The sequence below is a fragment of the Hemicordylus capensis genome, chromosome 2 (genome assembly GCF_027244095.1).
Source record: "Hemicordylus capensis ecotype Gifberg chromosome 2, rHemCap1.1.pri, whole genome shotgun sequence".
Lineage (NCBI taxonomy): Eukaryota > Metazoa > Chordata > Lepidosauria > Squamata > Cordylidae > Hemicordylus > Hemicordylus capensis.
This window is the reverse complement of record NC_069658.1, coordinates 147683397-147697738: the sequence shown is the minus strand read 5'-3', so window position 1 is coordinate 147697738 and position 14342 is coordinate 147683397. Positions and strand designations below refer to the sequence as shown.

At 44.6% G+C, this 14342-nt stretch overlaps 1 protein-coding gene across 4 annotated transcripts in view; it reads right to left on the bottom strand.

Annotated features, from left to right (window-relative positions):
• Nucleotides 1-13215, bottom strand: part of LOC128345540 (nuclear cap-binding protein subunit 1-like) — a 37370-nt gene extending 24155 nt beyond the window's left edge. Inside the window, exons 1-6 of one of the 4 annotated variants that reach the window (XM_053297617.1) lie at nt 13083-13215; nt 8304-8389; nt 4761-4861; nt 3384-3549; nt 2585-2692; nt 1466-1587 (exon numbers count right to left, since the gene is read on the bottom strand). In XM_053297617.1, coding sequence (XP_053153592.1) covers nt 1466-1587; nt 2585-2692; nt 3384-3549; nt 4761-4861; nt 8304-8389; nt 13083-13116 — 617 coding nt within the window. In that variant the 5' untranslated portion in view covers nt 13117-13215. Of the gene's footprint in view, nt 1-1465; nt 1588-2220; nt 2341-2584; nt 2693-3383; nt 3550-4731; nt 4864-6674; nt 6814-8303; nt 8390-13082 lie in introns of those variants that run through there. The other 3 variants (XM_053297619.1, XM_053297620.1, XM_053297621.1) reach the window with 3 other exon arrangements.
• Between the last annotated feature and the right edge of the window lie 1127 nt (nt 13216-14342).

Below are 14342 nucleotides of genomic sequence, written 5' to 3'. Positions count from 1 at the left end.
GTTACATGTTTCCACCGTTGCCCTTGGTGAGCAGAGTAGTGGCAAGGATTCTGGAAGAACCTGTAAAGTGCATTCTGATCACACCATGGTGGCCCCGCCAAGCATGGTTTCCACATCTACTCAAACTCTCTTCTCACACCTACAATTGGTCATCTATCCAAATCTGTTGGTGCAGGAAGACGGCCAGGTGCTTCACCCAGGGGTCCTAACTCTACAACTCACAGCGTGGAGGATCGGCTTTTGAAAAAGATACTGCTAAATGAACGGAAACCCACCACTATAAGGAATTATGCAGGCAAGTGGAAGCGATTCATCACCTATGCTGCAAGACATGGCTTCCGTCCTTTAGAAGCATCTATATGTCAGGTCCTCCTCTACCTTACTACACTTAAAACCACAAACCTCTCCAACGTATCTATTAAAGTACACCTAGCTGCACTGTCTGCTAAACATCCGGGATGGGATGGCAAAACAGTTTTTTCTCACCCTTCCTGCAAAAGCTCCCTAAAGGGTCTCTCTAATCTATATCCTCTCTAATCTATATCTATACCCCGTTCGACAACCTATAGAACCGTGGAGCATATCCTTAGTCCTTTCAGCTTTGACAGAGCCTCCTTTCGAGCCTCTTAAAATGGCGAGTATAAAGTTAACATCCTTAAAGACTGCGTTCTTGGTGGCTATTACAACGGCCCGTAGAGTGAGTGAACTTACAGCTCTCTGCATGAACATGCCATATGCCCATTTTTACCAAGACAAAGTACTTTTACGCTCTGACATCTCCTTCTTGCCGAAGATTGTGTCGGATTTCCATATCAACCAAGACATTGTGCTGCCAACTTTCTTTAAGTCCCCAACTTTACCTTTGGAAAAGGCCTTACATTATTTGGACGTCCGCAGGGCTCTGTTATATTAACTCTCAAAGACCAAGCCAATGAGGAAAAGAAAGATTTTCCTACAAGGGGAAGACAGTGGGCCAGGCCTTGTCCCGTCAAAGATTCTCTCATTGGCTGGTGGAAACCATCTTAATGGCCTACACGCTGCAAAAAGTTGATCTCCCTAGGTCCATTAGAGCACATTCAATAAGGGCTTATGGGGCTTCAGCTGCACGCCTATCTGGCATAAAGGAGCGCAGAACCCATTCTAATGGATGTCAACGGATCACTACCAGATCATCAGTTACAGGTGAGCAACCTGTTTTTCAATCTCAGGTTTACGAGGGATCCCGGTTAGCATTAACCATTATTAATGTCAGTACAAATGTAATGCGAAACCACAGTATCAGAAAACAAAAGATGAGAGTGGAATTTGAACAAAAGAGTGGAAGAGGAAGCACAAAGCATGGCTGAGGTTGCCTACGGAGCTGTGAAATAATGACTGTGCTAGTAACAAGGTGCTAACTTATCTTACAGCTAGAAAACATGAAATAACTATTAACAACCAAGTGGATTATCTCTAGTTCTCTTACTTCAGATAGTTTTCGACGTGGGACAAAATGCGGTCCATCTCAGCATCCTTCTTTTCATACAATTCCTTCCCCACCCAAGGTAAGGATGACAAAAACGCATACACATACCAGTCGCATCGCACCTGTGGCAAACAAAAATTATAATTTGCAGTTGTGCACAAGCAAGGAAGTGCATATCCTATTTCTTGCTACAAGTCAGTCAACTGAATACAAATTAGGTCAAACTGTTTGAATCCAATCTCCTGAAAAATTTAAGCAGCCTAACAATACTTGGGAACAATGCTTCATTCAAGTGGGAATCCTCAACAAGCACATAGAACAAAAAAAGATGATGCACATACATGAATTGGTCTCTTTCCAAACACTGCTGTCCATATAGATGCGGCAAGATGAACTGAAACTTCTATACAAAGTTTCAGATCAATCTGAAGCGTATGTTGTACTTGAAACAGTAAGAGAAAACACATTTACATATTTGATCTCAGGAATTGAACCTGGGGCCTTCTGCATGCAAATCTTGTGATTTTACTACTGAGCTAAGTCCTTCTATATATGCTAGAAGAAGGCTCCCTGCCTCAGGCCTGAGAACGTCCCAGAGTATGATGCAGAATCCATTATGCGGTAGATTCTAGATTTTAAAATCATCTAGGGGCCAAGAAATACCTGACCTTGCCAGCTGCTACCACCAATCATGATTAAGTCATTTTCCACAGATCTCAGGTTTTTCAAATATGGCTTCCAAAAGCCAGACTGACCTTTTCCATCAGTGCAGCCTTATATAGAGAAACCACTTCACAGTACAAAACTGTCTCATATGTTTCTTGCGCATCTAACAAGTTGTTTGGTAATGATTCCTGGCCCTTCACTGTACCTCAGCAGTCACGTTCCTGCGTTCAATCTAATAAAAGAGTTCCTGTATGTGATGTGATGCCAATCAAGCTAAAATTTTGCAGTTTGCTTTATTCAAAGAGCGCCAACTCTTATTCTGTAGGTATATCAGTTGAAACTCAATAAAAATTGTGTACACTAAATGAATCCTGACGAAAAGTCCCTGGGGTACCCCTTTGGGGGGCAGACAATATTATGTCACCCATGAAGTAAAAATAAATCTTTGCTTACCTGAGGTACATCTTCCTCCTGAGTCACACTGACAAAATTCTCAAACATAGCTACCATCGAAGGTGCAGCTATTACATGACAATTCACAAGATCAGAAAGAAAACGGACCTGGGGAAAGTGAAAAAATTCCAGAGTTTAAGCAACCTGCTGACAAATTCTACTTGGGTCAGGTTAGCCTTGGGCTCACATGACCCCTTCCCCATGCTCCTTATCATGGGTAGACAAGTGCAAGATCTCTTTTATAAAGTCAACAGTTGCTGGTATTCAGACAAACATGGGCTCTTCCTGGTTCAGTAGAACCCACCCCCATTGGGAACCCACCCACAGAGGGAACTCATGAGCCAGAGGCCCAATCTCACCACAGCTAGGATACTCGAGTACAAGTAAAAACTGAACAGGCCCATAGAAGGAAGAAAAACAGCAACAAGTTTAAGACAGAGAACACATACTGCTCTCTAAATGTAAATAATGGAAAAATATATACAGTGAAGGAACAATCTGTCTACCTGCTGGATCCAAAGCCATATAGCCCCATGGGAGTGATACAGTTTGCTATCAAATATTGAGCATCTGCACCTGCACTAGATCTCAAAACATAACATACATCCAAGACTAAGCAGGTGACACAGTAAAGTTAAAAGGAAAAGGCCAGCGCAGACATTTGAGTTATGTGTGGGTGTTAAAGGTTCTTACGAGATCCAGTTTTTCATTACACACCCTGCTAGATGAAATGTTGGCCCTTCAGATTCACTGAAAACCAAGGCAAATAAGTAAAAAAATAAGATGTAAAACAACCTACTATATAGACGGCTTCATTGTACATGTTAAGTTTCAAGCATTCTTTAAGCTGACGTATCATGGCTTCTACAAACTCTCCACCGAAGTTGTAGTTTCTGGCATTCAGCAAGCCAACTAGAGTTGTGTAAACTGTCAATTGTTCTGGTAACAAACTGATTTTTTGTGCACTGATTTTTTTCATTTAAGAGAGAGAAAGTAACATTAGATAATTCAAATCACAAGCACTGTATTCTCATACATCAGGGATGTCTGGACCGGCACCAAGGGGGGGTCTCCCTTTAAGGGCGGGGGGGTAGAAATTACCCCTCCCGCTGCTTTTCCCCCTCCGGTGCTGTCTTTTTTAGTGAAGATTTTGGGGCAGCAGCGTTCTTCGCTGCTGCCCCTGCCCCCGTCGTCGCCCAGCAGTCTCCCTCAGAGTAGTACGCATGCGCGCGGGGCGACGCGCGCGCACGCCGCCTATGTCGGGCAGGGGCGGCAGCGAAGAACACTGCCGCCCCAAAATCTTCACTAAAAAAGACAGCGCCGGAGGGGGGAAAGCGACGGGAGGGGTAAGTTCTACCCCCCCGCCCTTAAAGGGAGACGCCCCCCTCGGTGCCAGACTGCTGGACCGGTCTGGTCCGGTCCGGATCCGAACCGGTCCAGAGGCCTCCAACATGGCCTCCGGATTGGTTAGTGCCCTGAGACCTGGCAAGCAGCTCTATTAGTTTAGCTCCAGAATAAGTAAGCAGTGCACATGACCTCTTCTTGAACAGTATGGCCTTGATTGAAAGGAAAAGAGTGAGGAAATATGAGCTTGAAGGGAGGCCAAGTAGTGACCACTTTGCTGGAGCTCTCAGGAGCATCTCCCAGCAATCTGGGCTCATAAATCCCTATCACAGCAGTTACAGTGAATAGGTCTCCCACGGCATTTATGTAGTAACATATATAGCTGAACAAACTGCAACACCACTCTTCAAAGCACACATACAAAATATAGTAAAGTGGACCACCATAATGTTGCCTCTCTCCTAGAAGAAACCATCTCAAAAGACTAATTTCTACTATATAGACCTTCCTTAAACTCTGAAACTCTTTTTTCCTTTTTCTGGCCACCAACCTGAAGCACGTTTATTCACAAGGACTTCAACTGAATGTATTTCCAGGTAAACTTGGTAACATGAGCAAATATATATTACTTATTTTGCCAATTCCGCCCCACCCCCACTCCCACCACCATCAATTTTTTCTCCCAATTTTGAGGCCTAAGAGAAAAGAGCTCTTAAGCATAAATCATACTCACATAACTGTAATGTTGTCTTATGAAACATAGGCAAATTTATAAGCATTTAGTGTAGGGAATACAGTATCACCTGGATCCATAAATCTTTTGCATACATACACTGTACAAAGTATTCTTAGTATCTTGCTTTTGTAGTTTGGTAGATCAGCCTCCAAGACCCCAGCCAGGCCTTCCAAATTACTCTCCAAAGAGGAAGCACTCTGAGGGTTTAAAAAAAAAAGAAAGTCTCAGCAAGAGTTACCACCACCATGCCCCACAGCAGAAAACAGTCATTTGAATAAGAGAAAATCTGATTACAAGTCCAATCAGTTTGGAACTGGGTTTCAAGAGAACCTTATTAGTTTCACTAGCACCAGTAACTGAACCTGGGCAGGGGTGCACAACTCAAATGCCTCAGTGCGAGGGAATCAACCATGAAATCAACTATGGGCCGAAGCCAATTTTCAGCACATTAGTTATTACATTAAAATAAATAAAAATATTAATGAATGTGAGGAGGCAGAGGGTTGGAGTCAGGGGGAAAGGGGGATGTCGTCAGTGGGCTCTGGCCCAGGGTGGGGAAAATCTGCTCTTAAGACGCCAACTTCATTCAGCTGCTGCTGGTGGTCAGCAGGACAGACCAAGAGCTCTTCATGGCTCCTGCTGTTGCAGCAGGACATTCCTACCTCTGGGCCAGCAAAAAAGGCCCCGAGGGCCAGATCTGGTCCCCAGGCCTTATGCTGTGCAGGTCTGAAAGGAATCAGGGAAGCACACTGTAAGTGGCAAGTCCAGCCTCAACATTCAGCAACAGCAATAGCACTTACATTTATATACCGCTCTATAGCTGGAAGCTCTCTAAGCGGTTTACAATGATTTAGCATTTGGCCCCCAACTTTCTGGGTACTCATTTTACCGACCTCAGAAGGATGGAAGGCTGAGTCAACCTTGAGCCCCTGGTCAGGATCGAACTTGTAACCTTCTGGTTACAGGGCGGCAGTTTTACCACTGTGCCACCAGGGGCATTTAGAAAGCACCTTGTGTGCATTTTCTTCTTAGGCCAAGTACAGACTGAACTAGGATTAAGAGATCAGCAACATGACAAGATAAAGTGAGCAGCCCATGAAATTAAGTACTTCCTTCATTTTCTTGTGTGAAATTTCTTCCTTCCTTAATGGCAATGCCAATGCTTCAACTGTGATTAACACTAACCAGGATCTTCTCCTAACTAGAATTTGAAACCATGGTATGAAGGTGCAGAGTTACTATATATTCTCTCTCTCTCTGCATTAGCCCTTAATCTAATGGCCCAGAGAAGAAAATTTCCAAAGCCAAAAAAGTTAATTCCCTAAATTAAGGAAATAATGTGCAATTAAGATGCTTTACCACAGGATTCAACAACTTGCAAAGAGACTAGTCATAATTCCTGTAACGCTATGAAGTTAATGGAATAAAATGGACAAGTGTTCAATCAGATTTGTCACTCTTTAAAGTAACTCCAGTTCTCGTGTAGCAAAACCACCACACACCGACCATAAGTTAGCTGATAAAAGCATCCTTCTGAAAAGGATGCTGTAGTTACTTCGGTCTACTCTGGTCTTCCTGTTCTGCTTAATGAAGGCACACACCAGGGCCAGACTGGGCCTCTGGGACGATTCCCGGTGTGCCCTATGATGACCCGTTCCTTCACAGTAAACATACATAAGAAGCACACTGCCCAGCTGCTGCTGCTGCTGCTGCTGCTGCTGCTGCTGCTGCTCTGGGCGCCTTTACTGAGTGAAGCCTCCTGAACTCATTGGCTCTTGCTGCTGGGTAAACATTTCCTAGGCGTCGGCTGTATGAAATCGCAGCACTCCCACCAGAGCTGGACTAACACCCCGAGTTGTTCCCCCAAGGGGGACCCCCGCCTCCTCCCCACTGCTTTCTTCCGCAGTCTGCCCTGCAGAGGGATGTTGGATTACAACTGCGTTAGCCTCAAAGGTTAGGGAGATGGGAGCAGCCGCCTCTGCTGGCACGTTGGACTTGGCTGCGCCGCACCTGCTCTGCCTGTGCCAATTTCTGGTCTGCTGAGGGAACGGCAGCCTCCTTCCTCTGGAGATCGACGGGGTGGGGAGGGGTTAACCCCTCGTTTGTAGCCATCGTGCCTGCTTTGATGTTTACAATTGACCAGCGTGATCTGGGGAGGTGAAGAGGGTCATGTCAGCAGCAGTGCCTTTGTGTGGGGAAAGGGCGAATTGAGCTAAACTCTTGGATCGTCTCTAGTGACTTGTGATCTCTCTTCTCTTTCCCTTTCAACTTCAACATTATTACAGCCAACGGCCTCTCATTACAATAGAACCACACAGAAAATTATACATCTCGTCACATCAGTAGCATCAATAGAAACTATAATAGGAACAATACAATAAAAACTACATTATCGTACATAAGAAAGTTTCAAATAAATAAAATCTGTTCACCCTCCTAATGTGCTATGCCCACATCTACCCGCTCAACTTTTCTTCTGTATTTACTTGCAATGTAAAGAAACTTGGCAACTCTTGCAGAGATGAAATCGTCCAAGTTTGCGAGTAAAAACTCCACTCTCTCCTGGCCTGAGGTCAATCTATAATCTCTTAAAAGGGGAGAAATTAATTCTTCTCTTAAAACAGCAACTCAGCAAAAAGTGTTCAGTAGATTCAACCTCTCCCACTTGACACGGGCACAATCTCTGGAGATAGAGGATTTTCTGGAATCACCCTTCCGGAACGGCAGAATGAAGGGCATTGAGTCGGGCCGCAGTCACTGCTCTACGATGTTCAATGAAAGCTAGCTTTATCAGGTATCTAGCCGGAAGCCATCTATCAATTTGGGTCCCCATAAAAACCCCAGATCTTATTTTGCTAACATCCACCTGCTTGGCAATGTCCATTATGCATTGGTTTATGGCATCTGAGGCCTACTCAAGGCCCATCTGTCTTATCAGTGGGAGTGAGAAACCCAGCGTGCTTAATTTATTATCGATGTCCCATTTCCAGCGGGTCTTCTAAGACTAGCGGGGCAAGCCCATCAGGGCAAAAAAACAGCTTGAGCCAATAGCTGAACATGGCAATGTTGCATTGAGCAGTTGAAGAAATACTTCAATCTAGTGTTGTGAGCTGCACTGAGCAGTAATGTACTGGAGGAGTGGAGAAGAAATGTTTTAAATAAATACATAAATAAATAAACAGTAACCCAGTCTGTACCAAAGGTTTCCCTCTCTGGGTTTTTGTGTGGTTTTTTTTGCTTTGAGAATATATGAATTTTTGCCTTCTATATGCCACAAAAAGTTAGCCGTCTTGAACTTAAGGGGCCAGAAGGAGGTGCAGGATCAGAGCTAATTAAACATAGGTTTTTCTGTTTAGGCAGATCCTAGATATAGATATGAAAACTGCAATATGCAAAAAACTGAACACACCCATAGACGGAACAAAAACAGCCACAAGTGTAAGACAGAACAACAGGTAAGTCACACTGTGAACCTGCATCCTATTTTTACCCTTTGTAGCAATTAGAGACCAACTGGCTTTTTCATGTGCCGATGAGCAAATTGCTCAGAGTGAGTATAAAAGCCTCTGCAAGCAATTCAAATGCTTATCAAGAATTCAAAACTAAAGATTTCTACAGAAAGCTCTTAGTCCCTCATACCTTTTCTCCCACTCTGCATATTAAGGATTCTAGCCGCTCTTCAATTTCAGATGGCTCAGATGTTCTCCTCCTCTTGTGTGGCTGTCCTGTTTCAATGAGACAAAGCAGGAAAGAACTCAGGCCAATTGTTTCCACTGTTCCAAAATAAAAACCCAATAAGAATTTAGATGCTGTTTAGACACACACAGAACATTTACATTTGTATGTAAAAATTAAGCCAGTTCTGCACTTTTACATTTGTATGTGATGTCAGCAACTCATCTCAGTGTAATGCCATGTTATGAGATGTTGCACTGATATTGGGCCGGTTCAGATGATATTTTTTCCATCCCTAAACCGGCCCTTGCAATTAAGAAGGGGAATGTGCCAAGAGCACACGCATCCTGCTTGCTGCCTTCTCAATGCATCCCTTTATCGTGGGTGTAAGTGTGGCTCATTCAAATCACCACACTACACATGGCCCCCAAACTAGCTACTTATTTGGACTGAGTGTAAAATGGCAGCTTGGACTAACCACTTCCCCACCTGATAAGAAACATGCTAGGACGACATCAGGACATCTAGAAAAGGTGTCAGGATAGGCACTCTCCTGGTGCACCTTCTTAAGTGCATGGGCCTGTTGGGGGAGGACAGTACCATCTGAACCAGCCCATTGAGAATCCTAGAACGGGATCACGAGGACTGATGTGAAGAGGCTCACAATCTACTACTTTTCAGTTATTTTGTTATATAGAACACTGAACTTTTAGTTGAAAAACAGTATATAAATATTCTTATTTATTCAGTTTTAACAGCAAGGCCTGTTCAGTAATTCATTTGGAATTTGTTTTGAATAATGAAGTGGCATGTATTATCTATACCTACAAACAGAAAGCAAGTTAGACACAGATGTAACCACTGGGAATGCAAAAGGGCTCACAAAGATCCCAATGTACATGAATGTTCTTGAGGAACAGAATACTCAAGTGGACTTTCACTTCAGAAGGCCAAGTACCTTAACAAGGCATGCAAAACTTAAAGTGATGTATATGAGCCATTCATTTTGCATCTGCTATTGAGATATGAAAACATTAGCTATCAAACTACTTGTACACCATCTCTCATTATACTTACATAGTAGTATTTAAAAAGTGATCTACTAAGAAAGCCCAGGAAAGACTAAGTTTAGGTTCCACAGAAACCTATATGTGGAACCTAAACTTAGTAGGTTTGTTCACATGAGTAGGATTAGGGGAGGAGAAGCTGCCTACCCTCAATCAGGAGCTGACTGCACTCCTGTGATCACCGGCAACTTCAAAGCATGGTCAGAGGGGCAGGATGTGATCATGTGGGAAACAGCGGTTGGGAAGGAGAGGTTTGTTCTACCTAGTAGCTGTACTCAGCTGCTGATTGAGGTAAGACAGAAAACTCTGTTACCCAGCTGATGCCTCCCACACGATCCCTTCCTCCCTCTCCAACCTTGGTTTTAAGTTGCAGACAATCAGCAAACAGGAGTGCATTCAGCTTCTGATTTAGAGTAGGAGGCTTCTCCTACCCTAACCCTGGTCATGAGATCAAGCCTAGTGGCTGTTCATTCAGTGCCTGACTGACACTGAAAACAATACAGTGATCCAGTGTGTCGTTATCAGAATCTTTAAAGCCAGAACAGTGTGTTGATATAAGGAGTAATGAAAGGTCAGGTACTTGACACTGAAAAGCAAAACAGATCAGAGAAACATAATACAGTATCTGTGTATCCATCTTTTGCTTACAAATTATCGATTTATCAAACATTACTAGAATTGCTTTACAATTGAAAACCCTCTAGAGCAGTTTAGCTCAAAATTCTACCCGATGGAAATTCTCTTTGTGGAATCTCTGCAGGCGGCAAAGGTTCCTGGGACACATTCTAGGATAAAGTCTCAGTTTTTGCTCAGCACCAAGCAAAGGTTGATCCCACCATGAGCATGTGCAAACTGAGAGGGCCCAACACTACCACAGAGATCATAAACAAAAATGGACAAGCTGTTTTTTGAACAAGCTTGTCCTCAGAACAGTTTTCTGTTCCAGACTCTGGGGTTTTCACAGATAAAGACACGGCCTTAAGTGAACAACTTTTATTTGATATATCAGCACATCTAACACACAGGGCGGGGTGTGGTGCAGTGTAAGACTATATTTTGCTTTTATCTCAAAGTGTCCTGGGACAATGCACTCCCCTTATGCCAAGAACAGAAAAGTTGCTATGGGGACCAATACATGGATCAGAGTCAGAGTTGGATTGTAGGCAATTAGTTACATTTGTAGCCTGCCCTTCCTCCAAGGAGCACAGATGCACATTGGATTATGCAGTTCTAACCCCACTAAGAGCTAGTCAACAAGTAGAACGCTTTATGGAAGTTCAAGGGAGGAACTCCAACAAAACTGATCTTCTTAAATCCTCTGTCTTTCACACAGAATAAGCACTCAGATGATCAGTATAGATGTTCTCTCCTTTACTTGGCACTAACCAAATCAGACCTGGAAATAATAAATTTCCCTGTCTTTAAGAGAGTGATTACAGTGGCATGGCTTTATAACACAAGCAGAAAGGGAACTTGTCAATTACACGAAGATGCAAGCTTGAAACACAGAAGAGGTTTTAAATGACAACTAGAAGTTTCTTGCTCAGATCTACCCTGTGGGTTGCCATTTGAATTCCCAGCAGCCAATAATGCAGGAAAACAGGGAATATGGAAGAGAGATTTTTTTTGCCAATGGGACAACTGTAGGCCATTTCAGACCAAGACCTTAGTCTGCTGCTCCCCCTGGCCCCATTTCCATTCCCTTGTTATAGTGGTACATAGGAAGCTGCCTTATACCAAGTCAGACCATTGGTCTATCTAGCTCAGTATTGTCTACAGACTAGCAGCGGCTTCTCCAAGGTTGTAGGCAGGAACCTCTCTCAGATGCCAGGCAAGGAACTTGGAACCTTCTGCATGCAAGCTTGCAGATGCTCTTCCTAGTCTCACCCTCAACCCCCAAGGGAAATGTCTTATAGTACCCATACACGTAGTCCCCCATTCAAATACAAAACAGGACAGGCCCTGCTTAGCAAGTGGACAATTCATGCTTGCTACCACAAAACCTGCTCTCTTCCCTTGCTGCTGACCTGGGATTTAAACTGAATTTCAGGAAGTAATCTTTATTGTTCAACTAGTCAATATCTGATAAGACTGGTAGTGGTGATGCTTTTGGACATCTTTATAAATTAGTTTGCTAAACATGCACACAGGTTTGGACATTAAGAAACTTCATTTGAATTAGTATTGGAAGATATTAAGATTTTATTTTGAGTAGTGATGGCTTATTCATACATGCAAGTTATCACTTGATGCTACAGTATTAAGTGGCTATACCCGTGATTCTGAAATATATAGGTCTGTGAGACCTAAAAGCACAAGCTTTCAAGTCAACTTAAATTTTGGCTTCTGATCCTCTCCCAACAAGGTGTGTCAGCTACCAGACCTCGGGGAGAATGCTTGCTTTGTAAGTGTCCACAGCCTAGAAACACATTTGAAAATTAAAACTGTCTCTTTGTGTTTTGGGACCCTGTGGAAACTGCTTTCTCTAGCTGCAATTTGGAGCTCAATTTCAGAGAATGGGAGTGGGGGAGATACTAGGGCTCAAATATGCCCAAAAATACCAACCTGAAGGTTCCTAACCCCTTAACCCTGTCTGCTTGGCAACTCTCCACACAATTCACTTGCACAGGGCTCAGGGACATGCTCATCTATTTATACACTCTCCAAGGCTGAGCTCTGGTACTAAACACGTTAGGGATGTCTCTGCACAGCAGTTCTCAGGCAGCAGGGCCAGGAAAGCCCCCTTCTTGGTCAGCCACTGCCAGAGCAGACTGTTCATCAGCTATTTTTATGGGAACTGCATTCTCTATTTCCCTCCCCGCAACAAAAGACTGCAAAAAAGCCCCATTATCACAGCCAATACTACTTACACACACACACACACACACACACACCTCTTGGTGGTGGTAGGGAGCCAGCACTCCTCTGGAGGACCAGTTTTGGCTACAGAACTTCTTGTTGCTAATCTCCAGAGCAGCCACTAATGGGATGGACAGAAAGACCAGTATTTTGACTCAGCATCAGACCACTTCAAACGTTTTACATGGCTGCGACTGAGTCCTGCTACTAGTTTCCTAGCCAACTTCCAAGAGAAACTGGTTTTTCCAACACAAGAGCAAAGTATCAAGAGGCGAGGGTGGAGGGACAGCACGAATTCTACATGCAAAAGGGTACAGTTGGCAGCAGCCTTGGAGAAGCCGCTGCCAGTCTGGGCAGACAATACTGAGCTAGATGGACCAATGATCTGACTCAGTATACGGCAGCTTCCTATGTTCTATGCTGCATGTAGTGAAAGGCTCTCCGGCGGCAAAACTAGCAAGGTCCGTTTCCTGCGACCCGGGCAAGCTGCTACTAGCCCGAGAGGAGAACACTGGGCCAGGTGGACCAGAGGTGCGACTCCATGGAAGGCAGCATGATTCGTCCTCACATACACACAGAGCCCACCCCCTATCCTAGAGAGCGGCCCTTCATGCACACAGGCGCTTACAAGAGTCAGTTGTCATGATGCGGGTGGGGGGTGGGATTGGGAAGGGGGAAGAAAGCTGCTCTCCCCCCCCCCCCAAACACACACACACGTGGGTGGGTTCCTGTCCCCAGGAGGTGCGTGGGTGATGGCTTAGTGGCCCGCCGCCTCCTCTCCTTTCCGCCCCGCCCTATCGCTCCGAGTCCCGCTCACCGTCGTTCTCGTCGCTGTGCCGCCGGCGTGACATGATGAGTCCCCTCGCCGCCGCCGCCGCCCGGACAGCCTCGGGGCGCCGCTGCCTGGGCTCAGGGACAATGAGGAGGAGGCGCGCGGCAGCGTCCGGGGGCTGCTTGGGTGGGTTTAAGGCGCGCGCCTCTCCGGCCCAGCGAACAGCGACAACTGACACTCGCGCGCTCGCCGGAAGCCTCCGACGCTACAGCCGCCCACTGAAGAACCAAGCAAGCAACGCACTAGGCTCCGTTCCTTCCGGCTCGCCAGCGAGCGCCTTCCGGTAACCGCCGGCTACAAGTGTCAAGAGAGATCTATGGACAGAATGGGATGCAATAGAAGCTCTTCCGGGACAAACGAGGTTAAGGGAGAATCTACAAATAGACAAGTTTCCCTTGAACGAACAAAACCCTTTTCTGTTCCCTCTCCCAGACAATTGTGTTATGGGGATCCCATTCTGTATCCGGAAATCAAAAGGAGGACTTTGCCTATCTGTTCCAAACATAGTACAGTACCTTGCGATTATTGATTTGTTTTAAACTGAGCAGATCCCTTTGCAATCTGCATGTTTCCTGTAGGTTGCTGTTATTTCCATTTTAAAGAAGGGAGACTGGGGCAGAGAGATTTACACAGAATAGAGCCCATGGAGATCTGCCCTAACAGAGTCCCTTGGGTCCGGTGAGATGATGATGAAAACCGTATAATTAACAATGATCTTTATATACTCTAGAATATTATTGTAATCTCCAAATTAATACATCGTCTGCTGCTTCCTTGAGTTGCTCTTCCTTTTGGGGGAAAAACCAAGATAACCAGTGTAAAATAAATAAATATATATAGCTTGCTGCTTGTTATAGAAACATCCTGTAGGCGATACTGGGCTTTATCTGGACAAAGCAAAGCATTTTTAAAGCTACAGTTCTATCCTGCTTTGTAATCGGTTTTGTTGTTGTTGTTGCTTCTTATTTATTTTATTTATTCACTCTTATGTTTATATCTCGCTTTTCTTCCAGAGCTACTCTTGTAACACTACACCCTAATACACCTCAGAAAACTAGCATATTGTGGATGGCTAGGCAAGACTCCTCCCTGACATGCTTGGTAACTGGTTGAAGGACAGAAAACAGAGGGTAGGAATAAACAAACCATTTTCACCATGGGGGGAAGTAAGAAGTAGGGTCCCCCGGGGATCTGTACTGGGACCAGTGCTCTTTAACTTGTTCGTAAATTTGAGGTAACCAGCAA